The sequence below is a fragment of the Gymnoscopelus braueri genome, assembly GCF_963280865.1.
Source record: "Gymnoscopelus braueri genome assembly, chromosome: 3".
NCBI classification, from domain to species: Eukaryota; Metazoa; Chordata; class Actinopteri; order Myctophiformes; family Myctophidae; genus Gymnoscopelus; species Gymnoscopelus braueri.
Window position 1 is genome coordinate 35,962,111 of NC_137612.1, and position 21,252 is coordinate 35,983,362.

The window sequence follows — 21,252 nt, forward strand, 5'->3', positions numbered from 1 at the left end:
CGTTTTGAAATTAATGGAAAGACAAAACAGCAACATTTCACCAGCAATAACAACTCCAAAATAGGGACGACAGGATGAAAGTCAAGTTAAAAAATCTATAAAATATCTCTATATACTTTTGTACTGTTAAGAAACCCTGACAGATGGCCATACTCTCATCGCAGCAGGCAAGTTATATCCAAGCTGTCAGAGGCCATAATGCATTGCAGCCACTACCGCATGACATGCAAATACATACAAACTCTATTAAGTCATGCTGTTGAGTCATGATGTATAAACGACTACGTCAGCGGCAAAGGAATTCCATTCAACATGTTGAACCCTGTGACCTCACAAGAGTGTGGTGTAATCATTGGATGATGCCCGTAAGGGAGGCGTAGACTAAAGTCTTAGATTATTTTAGTGAAAACTGGCCCCGCTCTGGACATGAAAGTCTGCAAATAATTATCCACTTGGCTCTAACTTGTGCACTTCTTAAGCAAACACTCATAAAAGATGTATTGAAAGGCCAACTAATTGTGTTTTGCATTAATTAAATATGTTTGTACAAATTAAACTGCTACAAAATGTAAATCCCAGACCCATTGAAAGAGAGTTACAACACTTTTTGATCTTGCGGCGACATTCGTGTATCGCGTGTGCTTCATCAACACCCATTATGAGGATTCAAGTTTTTGGAACAATTACTTCCGCCATCTTAGTATTCTTGATGTTTTCTCTGAGTGCACTGGAACAAATGACAAATCAACTGTAAGTTGGTTTTGGCAGTAAATGATTGAACATTGAATATTATATGAATATTATTAATTTACAACAAAAGTCTATGGGTTGGTCGTAACTCTCTCCCAATAGTTCTGTGTTTCTCTAAATTCTTTAATTAAACATGGTTGTTTATGAATTACCTCACTAATAAGGGATATAACTCATTGTCACCCTAAATGCCACTTACACATGGCAGTCCTCAAACATATTTTCTTTATTTTTACTTCTAGTTAACAATACTTTAAGCATGTAACCTACTTACTCCCACTTTACCTCGATGTATTATTTTCATAAGCATAGCAGATCTGGCATTTACAATTATGTCTAGTATGGACCACCAGATATACAAATATTACAAATATTTCCCTGTCATGGCTAGTTTATCAGAATTCAACTATCATTTGTTTGATATCACCCCAGTTAGCAGGCTATAGGTCCTTACACTCCGAGAGAGTGTGTCCAGACAGAACGTGAATATTACACTGTGATAAAGCAACTGAATTATTTTTCAAAACTTGGTTGATTTTTCACAGTGAATAAAAGCATCAACCCGTCATCACGGTGTCATCACCATCATCAAATTAATAGTTTGATGTGAAATCTTTGGGCAATCTGAGGCATTTTCGGATCATTTATTCAGGATCTTAAGAATGGTGCATGAATGATCTGAAATATTTCTTCTCTACCAGCCAACAGCAAAATGACATCCATTAGGATGTAGGTCTAACATTCAAGTTCAAGTTGTGAACGTGGTCTGTAAACTTTGAATGGATCAAGACTCTTCTCTATCAACTGTGTTTTTTACCAGGGAGAAGCTGGCCCTACTGGTGCTCGTGGACCTGAGGGTGCACAGGGACCCCGAGGAGAGTCTGGTACCCCAGGATCATCTGGACCTTCCGGCGCATCTGTGAGTAATGTTAAAGATATGTTTTAAGATATGTTTTAATGGTAGAAGGCGGATAATCTTAGTGATATTCTGTAAAGACCATGGTGCACTGACAATGCAGATGGGCTATTTCATAAAATAAAATAAAAAATGAATATTGCAACCAACAATATTTTGCCCTATCATTTGTGCTATCCACATAGATTTTGTTGTAGCTGTAACTGTACCTGTACAGTGAGTGATTAATAACGTTGGGAATAATCATGTAATAATTGTTGAAGAGTTGTACTAAAATGAGTCCCATCACATCACTGAAGGACATTCCCCAGTTATATACTACTTTTGATTAACCTGAATGGCTGTAGTCCATCTAAAGTCCAAATGGCTCAATGCACCTTTAGGAAAATTCTGTATCCGCTAATGATAGACGACTAGATGAATGAATCTGAGAAAAGTAGTTAGTTTGGAGCAATCCACTGACTCACTTTACCCCTCCTCCTGCAGGGTAACCCTGGTACTGATGGTATTCCTGGATCTAAAGGATCATCCGTGAGTATAAAGCAATACTTCATCTATCTCGCATACCACCACTCTATTATTGTCATCCCCCCTCCCCGTGGTACTGTGGAAATCTCATGGTCTGTTGCCTGTAATTGTCTTTTATTGGGAGTAAAACCTGGTTGGGCGTTAGTAGAGAGGGAGGTTGGTGAAAGCCGTTGTATCCGAGTTATCAAGTCTGCATCTCACATTCCTGGCATTTAATTTAATTAGGTCTGTAACATTTAGTAGAATTACATACAAACTGGTACGTTGAGACTACACAAAGCTCAGGCCGTGTTACTCTTCAGCAGTTACACAAGAGAGGTTGTGGTTGTTAATTGTGGTTATTTGCACTGCTGTGCTGTGGGCTAGACGCAACGCGTGCCTGCACTGCCGTGCCAATAACCACAACAAAGCACGACCTCTAGTGTTTTATTGCTTTTATAAAACGGTTACCAAATATGGCAACAAGAAAATCATAGACATATTCCATTATAAATAGTTTTAATAACAATTTCGGCCTGCACAAACACAGTGGTTTGCTAACAGTTTTTTTTGGGGTGGGTTTTTAGATATTCTTTTTGGCTTTTTCTGCCTTTATTTGATAGTATACAGTAGGAGAGAGAGATTGGGAGTGACACGCAGCTAAGGTCGTTGGGATCGGGACTCGAACTCGCGACTCACTGTCAGGCTTGGTGCCTGGACCGCTACGCCAGCTGTCCAGGCCGCTAACTGTTTTTAACTTGACATTGTACAGTATATGTGAAATTAATTAGTATTGAGCATCAGCATGCCTATTTTTTCGCCTAAAATAGAAACTGTTTCTGTTGGACTATATAGGTGAAAGAGAGATCATTTCCAGACAAGCCTGTATTGTTTTTAGCATTTCTCCCAGCCACGGACTGATATACTGTAGAACAAAAAAAAAAGCAGAATTCTTAGCCATTGTATGGTTATTATAGAACACCTATGAACCAATCAGACTCCACCTGTTTTGTCATTTTCCTTAAAATAGCCTAAAGAATGCAACAGTTGTTTGTCTTATTATGTCTTATATATGTTACCAGTGTTACCAGAAACAGTTTTTCATGGGCTGTTTCTACTGGTTAAAATGGAGATTGTTTTGAGGTAGCGTTAGCATTAGCTATGCACTGCTATTGTAGACAGAGCAGCACGGAGGGCATTACTTTACTTTTGTCATAGATATGTCGCTAAAGGATAAGCAACTCATACTGCGTGCCGTGCACTGGGGTTAAGAGTGCGATGGCAACACAAAGCTAAAGTCGGTAAATAGAGCTGATACTACATGGAAAGACACCATAAGAGGCCTAGCCTGCTGCAACCCTCCTGATTTCGTGTATAAAGGGGCGTGTGTATAGAGCCGGCGAGAGACGGCGCCTGATCCCATTGGTTCACCGATCTGTCCGTCAACCCCCGCCCCGTTAACACAACATTACGAGCGACGCCCACTGCACTCTGGTTGGTTGGGAAATGAAACACTTCCTCATACCCAGTACAGGCTATAGTTGGGCCAGGCTTTTATTTTTTAGCAAAACTAAGCAATAAAAGCCTGGAGATCGAGGCTATAAGAGGCCTGACCCGGTCCTCTGAGAAAAACGAGTCCAACTAGTCCAAATCCTCATCCCATCGATGCAGTCTCACCACTGAACAGAACAGAAGGCTGTTGTAGCATCACAGTTTGCAGTCATATTCACTGTACACGTCTAAGTATGAGAGTGCACAAGTGGAGCCAAATGGACCTGTAAGTTATACATCCAGAAGGGTCCATTTGGTTCCATTTGTACACTCTCATGTTTAAATTTACATTGATTATTTTGATGTATAGCTGCTGAAGTAGTACAGGATTTACCAGCAATTCCTTTTATGCATAGTTATGACGGCTACCAGAGTTTTATTACATATATCATCACATTCATTCATTATTATGAGCTATGGAAAGACTTCAAAATTCTATACGTTTTTATTTGTCACTGACCTATACAAATACAGGTACAAGCAGCTAAATATTTTTGGGACTTGTCATCGCAGATTGTGCTACATACATATAACGAAACTATATTAAATCAAAGAAAATCAAAAATATAACATAATATAATAAGTCCAGAGACGACTAACCAGGGTCGTGCCATCAGGGAATTTCTGAAGACTGAATTATCAAGTTAATCGATTATTGGGTGGATGGATAGAATGTATTTATTTTTATTTTATTTTTCATTCATTGATTCATTAATTGACTTTCTCTCTTGTCTTCGTGTGTAGGGTGGTCCTGGTATTGCTGGTGCACCTGGTTTCCCTGGCCCTCGTGGCCCTCCAGGGCCTCAGGGAGCAACTGGACCTCTTGGGCCCAAAGGAACATCTGTATGTATGCCCTCAATAGTTCCTTTTATACATAAGAACACTTTATTGTTGCCAAGGGCTTAGCCAGTATGGAAACAGACTAGAGTGTGCTGTTAAATGTAACAAAACCTCTCTCTCTCTCTCTCTCTCTCTCTCTCTCTCTCTCTCTCTCTCTTCTCTCTCTCTCTCTCTCTCTCTCTCTCTCTCCTCAGGGAGACCCTGGTATTGCAGGGTTCAAGGGGGAGGCTGGACCAAAAGGAGAGCTCGTAAGTGTTTTTTCCCACTGACTGGCAATTATCTTTGCAGTCTCACTTACCTTCTCAGAACATTCAGGAACTCCCTGTATACCACTCACTCACACACATTAGTTTGAATGCATTTTAAAGCACAGATTGATTTGAAAAGTGTACCCTAGTCCCTGGAGAAAAGATTCATATTCAAATTAAAATGTGCATGACTTCTTAACCGTGCAATTAGGTTTAGCCAACGTTGACTCAATTATTCAGATAGGTTTGGTAACCTTTTAATGACTTTGGAGAAAATGTAAACGCATGCAAAATCTCGAACCCCAGCATCCATATTCTGGGGGGAACTACATTAGCCAAAAAATAGCAGATGCGTGTGCTTGGCTATTTTTGGCAAAGAGATTTGGGGAAGATGTAAAAAATCGGTCCAAGTACAGAGTCAACGCAGGTCCAGTTTACTAAGTCGAGAGGGTTTAAGTGGTTAATGTGAATGTACAATATATAGTCAAAGTCGTGTTCTTTAATCTGCTTCTTAATGACATTAGATGAAATTGTTGCTAGAAACCAGAAGGGGGCACTAGCACACACAATTTTATGTAAGTGTATCAATGTTTATAGAGGTTTGACAAAAATACAAATACACTGAGCTCATGAATGGAAACATTCAAGACCGCTTTAAGAATCAATCCAAGGAAAATATAAATTCCACCCCTATCCCTACAACACATATTTTTACAGCAACCTTAGATAAATCGGGCCTCTTCCTTACTTCCCTCACAGGTTTTACCAATGATGCTAATTAAGGTTGTGTTCCATTCTGTTCGAACAGTTAGGGTGCTGATATTGTGCATGTTGGCTCACTGGAAACACGCTGCTACACCAGTGGGTCGCAAAGTGGGGTCCAGGGACCCTCATGGTTCCTTGAGGGGGTTCCAAATGGTCCCTAACGGGGTGTGTAACTCTGAGACTGTACAGATTACGGTCCATTTGGTTCCATTTGTGCACTCTCAGAGTTATGGGGGTCCTTGAAATTAAAAAAGTTTGAGAACCACTCTGCTACACTAAATGGAACAGATCCTCTTTATCTTAAATAACCGTACCCTACTGTACCCAGCCACCTTCTGGGCAATCTTGTTCTCTTGTACAGATAAATCAGGAATAGAAAGAAGAATACAGAATAATTATATTTTTAGAAGGACCATTGTAAGCAGACTCTTTCCATGCTAATAGTAGTTTGTGCTTGGTTGTGTTTGCTAGGGACCCGCTGGTATTCAGGGCCCACTTGGCCCAGCAGGAGAGGAGGGCAAGAGAGGACCCAGAGGTGAGCCCGGTTCTGCCGGACCCCTCGGACCTCCCGGAGAGAGAGTGAGTACCATCACGTCTGTCCAATGTGGTTTGTCAATGTTTGTAATGGTTGATGACACTGCGTCGCCTTTAGTCTTTCTTTGCCGTTAATAAAACTGTACTCCGCATTTAAAATACCCAGTGTTAAGGACCCATAAGGGTCCATTTGGTTACATTTGTGCAGTATCTTGAGTTACGAATGGATAAATTAATACTGAGATTTTGACGGTGTAGCATCTTGGCCTCCAATGTAGCTGTTCAGATAATGATCTTCATACATTTTCTTTTGGTTTGTTTTCTATTTAGGGATCTCCCGGTAACCGCGGTTTCCCTGGTCAGGATGGTTTAGCTGGTCCCAAGGTGAGTGTCGCCATGACGATGTTTGTCCCTACGGGGGAGAAGCTTATTATAGCTGTTGGAGCGAAATGAACTGCCTGTGGAAGCGGAAATGAACAGGACTGCATTCATAAAAACAGAGCGTTAAGTTTACCAGAGACTAGTGTCCTGTACGTTTAGAATAGTCGTTGGAATTACAATACATTTTGAATATCATGCCATGGTCAGGATAATGTTACTCAGCTGACTCATACATTATCTGCTGTATCTAATAATTAGATCAACATTTTACCAACAACATCCCTATAGCTAAGGAGTGATATTTCAATCTTTTAAACCATTCATTTTACTGAAGTTTCATTAATACATTGATAGGATATTGGTGGTCTCTGGTTAGTGCTTTGTTCTTTGTTCAGTGCTCCTTTAATATTTAGGTGTGTTACACATAATGAGCTTACGAACGGAAACATTCAAGGGTTTAATAATCAAATTGGTCTCAAATGATCTGTTGAATCTGAAGAGACATGTCCTTGACTTGAGATCAACGCTACATGACTCACTGCAGCGCCAACAGTGATTTTTGCAGTTCCATGATGTGGCCACAAGGTGCCAGCATAGTTCTCCAAACCATGATTTATAGCATACAGTATGTTATTTATCCATTATACATTGACATAATTACCTAACACTATCTAACGTAATTTGATTCAATCAAAATGAATCAATCCACTCATCTGCAGTAAATTAATGGGATTGCCCCCTTGGTCTGGACCAGGCATGGGAAACTAATTACATTTTTAATTGGACTGACTGACTGGCACACACGTTGCTAATTCTCTGTCTTTCCTATCCAGGGAGCCCCAGGTGAGCGTGGTCCAGGGGGCGTAGGTGGTGCCAAGGGTGCTGGTGGTGACCCCGGTCGTCCCGGAGAGCCCGGTCTTCCTGGTGCCAGAGTAAGCTGATGTCATTTCTTCTCAAAATAGTTTATTTTGTCATTGGTGGTCAATGTATTTCTTTCGACTTTTCATATTCACTGGGTTATGGCACAAAGCTCTATAAGTATGACACAATGCCAGGGTTTTCTTCAACACCAACTGATTTATGTTTCAACTGATAATTGTGTACCAGTTCTTACGGTGTTTTACTAGTATAAGTAGTAAAAGTATAAATAGAAAATGAAGCCACTTGAATCCTACCACAGCTCAGTGGATGAGGTTTTATGAAGATGTCATTGTTCTTAATCAATGCCATTCTACTCTCATGGGCCGTCCCGCAGTGTCACCTGCACTGCAGGATTCACTCTGTTTCTGCCTTTTAATCCAAACTGACCAGAACACACAATGGCATTTGGCCACTTTGCACTGCGGGACAGGTTTGGGATAATAATTTCGACCCCACTGGAAGAAGCATTTATAGTACTCATGTCAGTCTATATCGTAATGACCAGTGGGTTGGTGATACAAAGCATTTAGTCAAGTTAGTCTGTATTGTAATGATCAGTGGGTTGGTGATACAAAGCATTTAGTCAAGTTAGTCTGTATTGTAATGACCAGTGGGTTGGTGATCCAAAGGAAGTGACAACTTTCTTTTATAGGAACACTCTTTTGTTTGTAACACCGCACACCAAGAACCAAAGCAACTCAACTCTAAGGGCACAGCTCCTGGTTATTACCCCAGTTTCTCATGGTTCAAAACCATTAAATTCACATAACATAAGTATAACAGAAAACAACATAACACATTAACCACATGAACTCTGGCGTCCCTAATCTGTGGCGAACATGCGGCGAAAATGGCAGATTTACAAGCTTGCAACACAGCGTGCTGTGAGCTTGTAGATGTGCTATTTATTTGGTGTGAAGGAAGAAAAGAAGGGGGTCTAGTATAGTCCGCTGGAGGACTCCGGTCAACTAATTACATAGGGTTTAAGTGGTTGGACTTCGACCCACAGGAGACGAGTATAGTGGGCGGGAGTACTTACCTGGACAGACAAACTCCTTCAGACAATCAGTGTAAAAAAACATCTGACGTCCAGTCCAGAAGTCCAGACTGATATCATGGGGAACTTTTGTGAACCGACGTGATCAGTCTGGCCAATGCCAGGCTAGTTATTCCCCCCAGCACATTCCCCATAACAAAACAACAATTTAATAACACAACAATAAAACAATACACAATGTGTGTGCTCCCCGGGGCATGCTGGGAGGTCTCTAGTACACCACAGCATGTTTTCAAATCTTGCCTAGCCCAACACAGAGCCTAATCTGTGGAATGAAATCAATTGTCCATAGTGTAAATACATGTTGTACCTTATTTGAATGTGTTCTGCCTTCTCTATTCTCTACTTCTAGGGTCTTACTGGTCGTCCTGGAGATGCTGGTCCTCAAGGCAAAGGTGGACCCTCTGTAAGTGCAGTTCTGCATGCTGTAACATCCATTAATGTTTGTGTGACTAAATCTAAATGACTGTAAGTGGTGATATGGTACATGTCATACTTCCACGCATTTAGTGAATTAGAAGGTTTTACGTTGGTACAGTGTTACAAAATGTACCACGTCTCCTTATCAGTGATAATGTAGGGCTGGGCAATATATCTATATTATATTCATATCATTGATATTAGACTAGAAATATTGTCTGGGATTTTGGATATTGTAATATCTTGATATGACAAACGTATTGTCTTTTCCTGGTGTTAATCACTTGAGTACTTTAAAGATTTTCAGAAAGCTTGTAGATTGGCTATTTTTTTTTTGTTTTGGGGGGAAAAGTTTGATAATAATTTCATAATATGATGTTATTGACATTGAGGTATTTGATTATTTAAAAAATATATATATTTCATACATCGCCTAGCCCTTTCTTAAAGCATATAGGTTCTTGTAGATGTATCTACAAGCTAAGTACAAGCTTTAACTCAAGAATTGTTGCCTTTTAATTATGCAACATTGTTATTGCCTATAGCTTATTTGAGAGAGACTTCAGTAATTGGCAAAACTCAGATTCACTTGAAATTCAATTTGCCCAAAGTGACTCATCTCGACCATGTCATGATGGCCTTCAATGTCGAGGTGTATTTAGACCTGTGTTTCCTGCAGGATTGTTTTTCCATCTTAATGGAATGGTCTGCAAAACACAACTGTTTACACCGTGAGGCAGCGGAACTAGAAGCCTCCATTGAACCCAAATTCAATTAGTTAAGTGGGTAGGCAGCTCCTCGGGGCACAATGACCCAGTTCACCTGTCCAATAATAGAGGGAAATGACTCATTGTATTTCCTATTTTGTTTTGTGCTTCTCACTTCTGGTGCTGAATATAAAAATAATCTATATGTTCTTGTTGAGTACACTGAACATTTAAGTTTAATGAAACAAAATATTGATTGATTGATTGATTGATTGATTGATTGATTGATTGATTGATTGATTGATTGATTGATTGATTGATTGATTGGCATTCCATTTGTTAAAACTAATCATCACATTGCATCCCCTTCATGCTGAATTTATCTGAGAGAAAATGCTTTTCTACTCTAGCATCTCTTTCAAAACAGAAGCAGTTTTTGGCTACATGTCTCCTAAACATACTGTACTTGTCTCTGGCAGGGAGCAGCTGGTGAGGACGGTCGCCCAGGTCCCCCTGGACCTATGGGAACCCGTGGACAGCCTGGCGTCATGGGATTCCCAGGACCAAAAGGAGCCACTGTGAGTAATTTCATAAAAAAGTGTGAGGAAAATGTGCTGAAGACAAATCCATAAATCCTATGGAAATCATGCGAAATAAATATAATAAATCCATTTGCTTAATCACCAAATCACCCAGCATCCCTTTTCTGGGGGAACGTTGAAAAAATGCTGATGAGCTTGTAAATCGGCTAGTTTTGGCAAAGAGTTTGGGTGTAGATTGATAAAAGAGCACACCAAGTACAGTACAGTGAAACTCAGGTCTGTTTTACTAAGTATAGAGTATACTATAGTATAGAGGGTCTAACTGATTAATTGCAGCAGTCTTACATACTCCTACAGTATATATATATATATATATATATATATATACTGTAGCCTGCCAGCCACACACTAATACATTTTCTCTCCTCTCAGTTTTCTGTGGATTGTGACTAATGACACCATTTTATATCTGTCTTCTTAGGGTGAGCCCGGAAAGGGTGGTGAGAAAGGACTGCTCGGTGCAGCTGGACTGAGGGTAAGTCATCCTTTCTCCTCCTGTCATTCACCCACTGCGGACGAACACACTCACTTAACCTTACAGTACATCTGTGACAAAATGGCTGGAGATAAAATACATGACCACGAACACACATAACTCAGGGGAGTCAATCCAGACCGGCACACACACAGAAACTCAAAAGAGACGTGATGCGACACATGGTGAGCCTGTAGATCTGCTATTTTTGCAATCTTTGAATTATTTTGAATGTGAAAGTGACAGTAGTTAAGTGTGTCTGTGGGTTTTATAAAAATTGAACCAATGAAAAATATGACATTGGATCATAAGGATAAGGATAAGGATAATTCCTTTTAACAGGACGTTCATGAAAGTCCTTGCGGGCTTGTTTCCAATGAGGGCCTGTGAGCAATTAGGGGTTAAGAGTCTTGCTCAGGGACAAATTTCATTTCATCGACACATATGCTGGCGTGGCCTGGAATCGTACCTGGGGCAACCAGGGCCTCTGGCTCCCTAGGCGGGCTCACTAACCACTCAGCTATGGCCGATCAAAGCATTTTTTCCCCATTTCCTGAAAAGTAACCGTTTTGGACATAAAAGGTTTACACCCAATAGCGACAAAATAACATGACAGTCTGAGACTGATTTGTAAGAAGTGTGTTCTGGTACCTTAATCTTTCATGCCATCTATTCTGTGAGTATTGAGTATTGAGGATGAGGATCAATAACTGCCTGTCCAGACAGATACTTTATGTTGCAGTGTTTCGACTTAACCATCCCAGCTGCAGAGTGATGGCCTCTTGTGTTCAGCTTGTACTGTACTTAATAATGAGTTATCAGATGAACACACTTGAGGTTGTTTCCTTGCCATTAAGCTGGCAATGTTGTCTTGTGACCCTAGACCTCTAATGCTCTGTCATATCAGAAAAACTTGTCAGTCTTCTGTGTAGTGAATAGCATGGCCTATGACCTCAATATTGATGTCTCTCTATTTCTCCCCCCCCCCCCCCACACACACACCTCCCTCCTCTCCTTAGGGTCTGCCTGGTAAAGATGGAGAGACTGGTGCGTCTGGACCTCCCGGCCCTGCTGTACGTATAATATCACACTAATCCTGCTTCACAGCTCCAGCAGTGATCTTATCCACAACTCTGATTTCAGAGGCAATGCATGACATTTCACAGGCTGCCTTGATGATAGCTAGCATGCCTGCAAAAGAGTGCTGTTCACAGACTTGAAAGTATGTCTGTTGTGCCTACATGTAGCCTATCACGTACAACATATATCATTCTCATATAGTTTTGATGGTAAGTAGACGATCAAGACTTTCTTGTGGCTAAGGAAGAACACCGCTCACCTTTCATCACCGTACATTACAACATGAGATGTAGAATTTGTAATACACTAACATTTTATATAATTACTGTATGGAACATGGAATATATCATTCATAATCAACAGTATATATGTTTTTTCTACAACCACTTCTAGTTCTGAGATGCAGGTGAAACTTAGAGTCATTCATGTGTCCATAAAGTGCAGTAGTTGACTGTCTACTTTCTCTCCTGACTCTATAGGGCCCTGCTGGAGAGAGAGGCGAGCAAGGACAGCCTGGACCTTCTGGCTTCCAGGTGAGTCCACCTGTATTTACATCAACATAAATGTAATGGACTGTACATAAACCTGTAAGTATGACTACAACTGTAATGCCCAATTTATTCAACCTCGTACAACAAAGTATAAATTGGGCTTTAGGTGTAAATGCAACTATAACTGTAGTGTACTGGTAACTGGAGCTGTATCTGTATTTAAAGGTAGCTATATGGCCATTTTCCTTTTGCTCAATTTATCTCCCAGACTGATAAGTATGGGAGATAAATTGTTCCCGAGCCATGTGGGCCATAGAGGCAGCTTGATGTACAAGTACACCCCCTGGGCATGACGTTAGTATGTCGCAGGGATTTCCCCCCAATCCAATCCTTGATGCTGAGTGCCAAGCAGGGAGGCATTGGATACCATTTTCATAGTCCTTGGTATGACTGACCACAAGGCCACTGATCTGGTGCCAGACTGATACTGTGCATCAATCACTGTATGACATCTCTCAAAATGACAATGACTATAATCTTTTTCTGTTTTTTTTACTTGTGTGCAGGGACTTCCTGGACCTCCCGGTCCCCCTGGTGAGGGAGGCAAGCCTGGAGATATGGTAAGAACTATTTTTGTTATAAAGGAAAGATTGAGACCGGCTTTCCCGCAATCAGCATTAAGATCCTGTTTGTTGCCCTTTAAGCCAAAAAAAAAAATCATCTTTGCACCAAGAGGTTATTGAGAAACCAATTTCATATGGTCATGTACTATTGGGAAAACCACCCTTGAAATTGTTAGTTGTCAGTAACTACTTATTGTTTTCTGGACATTCATATGGGTCACTTACAGAGATCCAAAATGTAAAAGACTTATAAAGCCATGGTACACTTCAATACATAAATCCAATCTCAATATGAAGCATGTTTAAGCACTTCCACGAAACGGTCATATGATGGTCATCTAATTTCTGATGATACCTCTCTCACCCTCTCTCTCTCTCTCTCCTCTCTCTCTTTCCGTCCAGGGTGTTCCTGGAGAGGGCGGGGCTAATGGTGCTACTGGACCCAGAGTAAGCAACTCTCCACATCTCACTTCATCATCAACCTACATTAGCTCAGTGTTTGCCTAGTCAAAACATGGGAACAGAAAACACTCCTCGCGTGTTTGTGATTCTTCTCCATACCCATTTGTTTCCCTTCAAGATGTTGTAACTAAATAGGTCATTTACACTCTTTATTGTATTAGTCATGGGTTTTCTTATTTTTAAATTCCCTTTAGCACACTGTTTCTCAGCGTTAGGTCCAAGGACCTTTATGGGTCTGTAACTCTGAGAGCGTACACATAGAACCAAATGGACCCTTAAAGGTTCCATTTACACTCTCAGAGTTAAATGAACACTAAGGATTGGGGTCCCAGAGATTGAAAAATATATATATATCAAATCTGGGCCCGTTGCCTAATGCCCATCAAACTGGAAATGAAAAAGGTTAAGAATCTGCTTTAACACACACTGATTGGTTGGTTGGTTGGATGGATGACTGACACCGCCATGCATATTGCTAATGATCCATCCTGGTCCTGCTTGTGTATCTGTGCAGGGTGAGCGTGGATTCCCAGGAGAGAGAGGAGGCGCTGGCCCTCAGGGTCTGCAGGGACCCCGCGGTCTGCCTGGAACTCCCGGAACCGATGGGCCCAAGGTGAGTCCACCATACATTTGACCATCACCAAGACGTCAGATTATTTCACAAGAAACCTTGCGTTATGAAAAAAATATATAAGATCATCTGAGGCCATTTCCTCTAGGTAGGTTCAAGAAAGCAATTACACTCCTGAAAAGCAGCACTGCCGTTTGGTTGATTCATGCTGATAGGGTTGCAGATAGGACAGAGACAGAACTAGCAGCAATGCTATGTGTCTGCAAATTTTTTTTGTGTAAAATGTATTTATTTTGTATGTGGCCAACTTTTCCTTGCGAACAAACTAGTGAACATTGTCAATACTGATGAGCTCACTGCAATGGCTCCGGTCGAGGCAGACAGACAGACAGACAGACAGACTGACAGACAGACTGACCTTATACAATACAGACCTTAAAATCTTCAAAATGTCAAGAAAATGTTTCTATAAAGCATGTGGTTATAATAACAGAGATAGAGAAAGCAGTAGCCCTCTTATCCTGATGATTCAGAGTCTGGACAGTTCACAGAGCAAGCGTGAAGGTGAAGTCAAGAGGGGACAGATAGAGGGTGGGATTAGAGTCTACTCTAGACACAAGGGTGATTGGTGACAGTTATGATGACAGCAGGGACATATCTCCCCCTTCAGCCACTGTAGAACAGTGTAAAAGTAGTGGCAGAGGAGATACAGTAGGCACTGTAGAAGCCCTGTGGTGAAATCGTATTGCGGCGGATAGACAGCAGAGTGTTGGTAATGTCTCACTGATTACATCTGTCTACCGCCTGTGGAGTAATGACGGGCTGCATATGAAATGACAGAAGTGCGCCCATGATTTCAATATTGTTTGCTTTGAAGTTCGGTTGCTAAGTTTGCAGGATAAAAGTTCCATTCCTAATTAAAACCCGAAATTAAAATACATGAAAACATTCCATTGCAGACAACTTTCACAGTGCTGACACGAGGAAAACACTTCACAAAGCTTACGTTTCACTTTTTTTATTTGGTTCACATCACAAAAGAAGAACGCTTACGTGTTTCTTTAGAGTGCTCTGAAGAAGATTCTGTGCCGAAACGCATAAGCGTTTTTCTATTTTGATGTGAGCCACATAAAAAAAAAAGTGTATGTATGTATCTATGTATTCTTTCTTTCTTTCTTTCTTTCTTTCCTGTGTACAGTAAATAAGAACATAGATGTATGGGTGTTGTTGACAAATAAGGTCTCCATCTCAATGTTTTTCTTACTCTTTGTCTCCCCCCTCCTGCATGACAGGGAGCCATTGGCCCTGCTGGTGGTTCTGGAGCCCAAGGACCCCCTGGCCTTCAGGGTATGCCTGGAGAGAGAGGTGCCTCAGGCATCTCAGGACCCAAGGGAGACAGAGTGAGTAACACATGACCAAATCGAGCCATCAGTAACATGTTTATCTGTTTACTTCTTTTGTTATACAGTGACTTTTTCATGTGGCTGATACACTATGTGGTCCCATTGTACTGTGGCCAGTCGGTGACCTGTAACTGTCTTTGTCCCTTTGCGTCACATAGGGTGACAATGGCGAGAAAGGACCCGAGGGTGCTGCCGGCAAAGACGGCGGAAGAGTGAGTCATTATCATTTTGTTTTGTTTTAATGAGACCCAAATGTCAGTAAACCAACTTCATAAATACAGTGTTGAATAGATCTATATGTTAATAGTGTTTTCAGCATGAATTCAGTGTCAAAGGTTCATTAGTCTTAAAATGACATTTCTCCATAGGGTCTCACTGGTCCCATCGGCCCCCCTGGTCCTGGCGGCCCCAACGGAGAGAAGGTGACAATTTTAACCTGCTTTAAAAAAATATATATTTATTGTATTGAGTCAACACTGTAACTACTGGGACTGTGAATTAAAGGACCTACAGTATAATGAACAGCTAGCATGCTAATGTACATCTTTTAAAATGAAATGTGTTACCAGTAGTTCAGCCATGAGAAATATATGAAAAAAAAATCAACATCAACTGTTCCAGTTGATGTTGAATTTGCCTCCTTTTGTGTATTTACATTTAGTGTATTTTATAGACAGGATTTGGTAGAGTTTGGAGTATTTTATTATTGTCTATGATGGTACAGTATATACAGCACTGTAGGCCTATGGGAAATCCCTGCTAGTAGGTGGATGTGTATTTGTGACACCTGTGTCTCTCCCTCCAGGGTGAATCGGGTCCCTCTGGTCCATCAGGTGCTCCTGGTGCCCGTGGTGCTCCTGTAAGTACCTCTCACCCATTAACAAAAGTTCACCTTCACGTGCATAATAGATAGATTGTAGTAGACCAGAGGACAACATGTATATTTTCCGCCACCCCTCTTCTGTATTTGATAGAATTGCTTGCCTTCATGACTACTCTTACAGTAGGCTGATCTCTGACCTCTATGTTGCCTCTGTTTCCTCATCTTTCAGGGTGACAGGGGTGAGAATGGTCCTCATGGACCTGCTGGATTTGCTGGACCCCCTGTAAGTATCACCAGAAGAATAGCAGAACAGCACCTACGAAATGTTTTATGAAATACTTTGCATCAAAGTGTTAAGGGACGTTTTGTTTTGTTTCCTCGAATGACCCTCACAAACAAGCTACGTTGGCTTGTTTTTGCGTCAAAACTGATTTGTGCTATACCTAAATGAAATTGGAACAGCTTTAATCTCCCAGGTACATTCATGAATTCACAAAATACAGAGATATATTGTAGGCCCATAGACTATGTGTATATAATATGTTTTAACCAATAACCAATAATGCTGAATCATATCTTGAATATATATAATATATGATATTTAACATAATAAGAGAACGTTTCGTGAAAATCTGTCTTCTAATTCCGTTCTCACATTAGGTCAATATCAAAATTAACCTTTTGGATCGTTTCCTATCTTGTGAATACAACAGCAACCTTTTGTTTACATTTTACTTATCTTGAAGAGACATGTTAAGGCATCAACCCTTCATAAGAGTCATTTACATTTCTTTTGAATCCCTTTTTCTCCCCAATTTAGTCATTATGCCAATTAATTCCTCCCCACACACATTTGTGTGTTGTCACTGCTGTTGTATCCTACTGACTGCCAGTGAGGAGCCCCCAAAGGGAGAACGTAGAGCCTCCGTCCTACTCCTTCCGTCCAACACTCCCTGCTGACAGGTGCCGCCCCAGCCTGTAGGAGTATGCGTAGTGACAAATATCACCCTCCCCACCTGGCTTCCCTCCTTCGAAAACGGGCCAAATGTGTTCGTATAGACACTCAACTCAAACTTTATATTTATATAGCACATTTACAACAACCACGGTGGTGGGCAGGCACTTTACCACTGTGCCACCCGAGCGCCTGATTTATCTACATTTTCTTAAAACACAATAACGCATACTATACTAGTTCAGACCTTCCTCATGCACTTAGTATTTGAAAATACTTTGATCTCCAGTATGATAATTGCCCCTGCTTCTGTCTTAGGCCACATTGAGTTCTTTTGATCTTGACATAATGTCATAATGTTTCCTGAGTAGACTGTGGAACTCAGAGCTGTAGATGCATCAGGCATTTATCCATAGTGAAGTCTTGCTGTTCCACCCCATGCCATCCATTTTGTTCCATGCCTGGATTCAGAGATTACTTCAAAAAAACATATTTTGATAAAGCCTTATCATCTCAACAGATGCTTCTTTCTATCAGCCTGTCATTGTAAAGGGAGTGTTTCCTTGCCAAAGTCTAGATTATGATTCATTATTGGATTTATTTCAGAATGAATAACTATTCAAGGTTTGGTACATTGTTAGTTCTCAGATTCCAACTTGTTCTTAAATGAGACTTAACAATCCATGTAAGTTATCAGTAGGGTAAAGCTAGTAATTTTTTAATGTTTTGATCTTCGGTTTTGACTTTACCTGCACCTCTGTGTGGCTAGATAAAACATGAAAGCCTATCATGCATCCCACAGACTATATTAACTACCTCTATATCTAAATTAATAAACTCTTAACCGCTTAAGCCCTAAGGTTACTTTCATAACCCCAGTACTCCGATGATATTTTATACTTTGTCATACGACAGTGTCATGTTGTTAAAGTGGGCCGATCTACAAGCTCAGAACGCATCATGATGCGTTCTAAGCACTTGTAGATCTGCTATTTTTGCTATTTTTGAGAATATTTGCCCACTGTATAATGACATGCCCTAAATTGGGATATAGCTCTGTGTCTAGACAGTCTTCCCTGGCTTGCTGGGTGGTTACAAGCAATGACATCCTTTGTCAGAATTCTTGCATCCATTTGCTTTCTCAGCCACATATTCTATATAACAAGGGAATATAACAATTCACCCCAGACATCGCCAGATACACGCCAAACCTGTCACTGACAGGACTTAATAAATTGTTGCTGTCGGGCAGAAACCTTGTATCTCCTATGTTTTTCGTAAATCAATGCCCTACTTCGTCATTTCGCTATATTTGAAACATTTTGAAAGTGAAAGTAGTTAACTCTGAATTGGGTTTTATAAATATTGAAACAATTAAATGTATTAACAAGAGCTTGTAACTAAATAATAACTACATTGGATCCATTGGAGGTTCGTTTTTCCATTTTCTTAGAGTTTTGGAACAGTTTTGGACATACAAGGTATACCAACAGCTACGAAATGTTTAAGTTTATTATGTCACACTTACATCCTTGTTTCTCCTTCTTCTCTACAGGGTACTGATGGTCAGCCTGGAATGAAGGGAGATCAGGGAGAAGGTGGACAGAAGGGTGATGCCGGTGCCCCTGGACCCCAGGGACCATCTGGTGCCCCAGGACCTGCGGTGGGTGTCACTGTGTTTTTGACATTTGTAATAAAACCGAAGAAATACAGTATTTTGCCCATAACCCAAAACAACACACTGAACAGTTAATGATTGTAACAATTTTGACAGGCTTTATTTTGAGATGAACAAGAGTAACTGGAACACTTTGTAATTGTAGAACGCTCTACTCTAAGCTACAGTATGAACCAGCCCTTGAAGGGGAATTCCACTGCAAAGCAACATTAAAATCCTTTACCAGATCGAGGTGTAACGGATTACATTTCCATATGAGGCTGGCCAAAGTGATCACTGCACATAATGTTACTGTACATAATATCAATACCCTCATTACATTTTGAACAACTATTTGTGCAAAACGTGCTGTTCAACTTTGGATTTCCATGTGATTTTTATGTTTGATTATTGTCTTTCTATTTGACCTCAGTTTTAATACTCAATAACACTGGAAGCTGGAGTGTTTGCAGTAGGTTAGGGCCATACCTTTTCATTTTACATTCTCTATTACATTTTTGACTGTCAGGTTAACATCTGAACATAGCTGCCTGTGTGTGTGTTGCTGAATCAGCCCAGCATGGTTGCTGAACAGATAAGCCTGCTGTGTCAGAATGAAACTTATTCTTTCTTTTCTTTTCAAAGTATCTTCTCCATTGTGACAGATGAAATCCTGCATAACAGCTAGAATTTTGTATTTATTTAAATAATATTATTTTATGAAAATAACTCTTATATCAGACAGTAAAAGAAGTGCTTTCTATTGCAGGGTCCCACTGGTGTTTCTGGACCTAAAGGTGCTCGTGGTGCTCAAGGACCTCCTGTAAGTGTTAACCTTGAGCTTCAGTAATGAGACCCTTATTACTGAAATTGTGATGCTTCTCTCACAACCCATTAAAGGCGTAGTGTGATTTAACTTTCATTTTTACCGCAGAATTATTTCATGCAACATTTTGGATGGTTCTGATTGTTTTGGGGTTTGTTTTACCTTCCTTCTCCTTGTCAGGGTGCCACTGGTTTCCCTGGTGCTGCCGGAAGAGTTGGACCCCCTGGTCCCAATGTAAGTTCAATCAACCTATCATAATATCGTTGAATATTGAATTTCTTCATTGCCTCTTGCAGGCAGAAAGATACATCAGTGTATTAATCGTTGCACCCTACTTGCATGTCCCAGGGTAATCCTGGCGCTGCTGGTGCTGCCGGTCCCCCTGGTAAAGACGGCCCCAAGGGTGTGAGAGGAGATGGTGGTCCCCACGGGCGACAGGGTGATGCTGGGCTCCGTGGTCCTGCTGGTGCCGGTGGCGAGAAGGGTGATCCTGGAGAGGATGGTCCCCCCGTAAGTCGAAACGCCATAGCTCTAACGCCAAGTTCTAACACCCAAGCAGCACTGTAATACCATTTGACACATGCTCCTACACAATACACACACACTCTTTCAGTGGCAAGCCTTATAGATGGACATGGTCACCCATTACTTGGAAAGGAAAATACTCTTACATGTTCTCTTATTCTATGTTATATCGTTCTGTCAGCCCACATGTGGCAATTTCATGTGTAATGGACAGCGGCCTCATGCTCTCTCCGTTAATACACAGAGCTGTCAGTGTCCGTCACTGACTGTAGAGGTCTGTGACTCATAGAAAGCGTCAGACACTAGTGAATAATTTCTTTTTTTAATGGCTGCAGACGTACAACGTACAAAAGTATATCGTTGCCGTCCAGCAGAAACCAGCTAACTCCATTTTTACGCTTTAGATTTTTTTCTTCCTTAAATCAGGGCCATTGAACACCCTTTACGTCTGTGTGTTGGTAAAAAAATATTGAACCAATGAAAAGCATTAAAAGCTGCTTCTGACAAACCAGCTAACTCCATTGGATCCTCAAATTTTCTGCTAAACCAGCGAAGTCCACCGGAGTTAGCTGGTTTAGTTGACTCCAGGATCCACCCCCTTTTGACCTCCAACCTCATTGTGAGCTTGGAGGTCCATTCAGCTGAAACATTTACATTTTGGAGTTAGCTGGTTCCTGCTGGACAGCAGAGATATATTATATAGGCCTATATGTCGGAGTGCAGGCGTAACGAAGAGAAGAGAAAGCGAGTAGGCTACACACCAAAATAGCGCGCGGTGTGTATCTGTAGTGTGTATTTGTGTGTTACAGTACCTTCGTCATTCCAATCGGGTCAGTGTGGTGCGGTTCACATTTTTTATAACAGCGCTGCAATTATGGCGAACAAGTGAGTCATGACACACGTCATCGATGCGGGCGTCATCTGCGCGACTGTCATTGATGCTTTTTATCAGTCAGGTTGTTATTGGAGTCCAATACGTAGCACAGCACAAAGCAGACTGCAGCTCAGGTGATAGACAGCCTTATAATGGGAACCAAAAGATCTTCCCCTGCCTCCGCTCTACCTTACATGAGTCAGCCGCTATAATCACATGACGAGCAGTGGCAGCATGATAGCACATCTCAGATGATGAAACGCTCAAAAGCATCAAGACAGCGACTGT

At 41.0% G+C, this 21,252-nt stretch overlaps 1 protein-coding gene across 2 annotated transcripts in view; it reads left to right on the forward strand.

Moving 5' to 3' along the window:
- The window catches only part of col2a1b (collagen, type II, alpha 1b), a 65,393-nt gene that overhangs the window by 31,437 nt on the left and 12,704 nt on the right, over positions 1–21,252 (forward strand). For both annotated transcript variants that reach the window (XM_080423942.1, XM_080423943.1), the window contains 24 exons: positions 1,571–1,669; positions 2,153–2,197; positions 4,469–4,567; positions 4,759–4,812; positions 6,049–6,156; positions 6,442–6,495; positions 7,326–7,424; positions 8,823–8,876; positions 10,077–10,175; positions 10,621–10,674; positions 11,694–11,747; positions 12,234–12,287; positions 12,812–12,865; positions 13,271–13,315; positions 13,845–13,943; positions 15,194–15,301; positions 15,463–15,516; positions 15,673–15,726; positions 16,110–16,163; positions 16,357–16,410; positions 18,638–18,745; positions 19,509–19,562; positions 19,746–19,799; positions 19,914–20,075. In XM_080423942.1, coding sequence (XP_080280068.1) covers positions 1,571–1,669; positions 2,153–2,197; positions 4,469–4,567; positions 4,759–4,812; positions 6,049–6,156; positions 6,442–6,495; positions 7,326–7,424; positions 8,823–8,876; positions 10,077–10,175; positions 10,621–10,674; positions 11,694–11,747; positions 12,234–12,287; positions 12,812–12,865; positions 13,271–13,315; positions 13,845–13,943; positions 15,194–15,301; positions 15,463–15,516; positions 15,673–15,726; positions 16,110–16,163; positions 16,357–16,410; positions 18,638–18,745; positions 19,509–19,562; positions 19,746–19,799; positions 19,914–20,075 — 1,773 coding nt within the window. The remainder of the gene's footprint in view (positions 1–1,570; positions 1,670–2,152; positions 2,198–4,468; positions 4,568–4,758; positions 4,813–6,048; positions 6,157–6,441; positions 6,496–7,325; positions 7,425–8,822; positions 8,877–10,076; positions 10,176–10,620; positions 10,675–11,693; positions 11,748–12,233; positions 12,288–12,811; positions 12,866–13,270; positions 13,316–13,844; positions 13,944–15,193; positions 15,302–15,462; positions 15,517–15,672; positions 15,727–16,109; positions 16,164–16,356; positions 16,411–18,637; positions 18,746–19,508; positions 19,563–19,745; positions 19,800–19,913; positions 20,076–21,252) is intronic.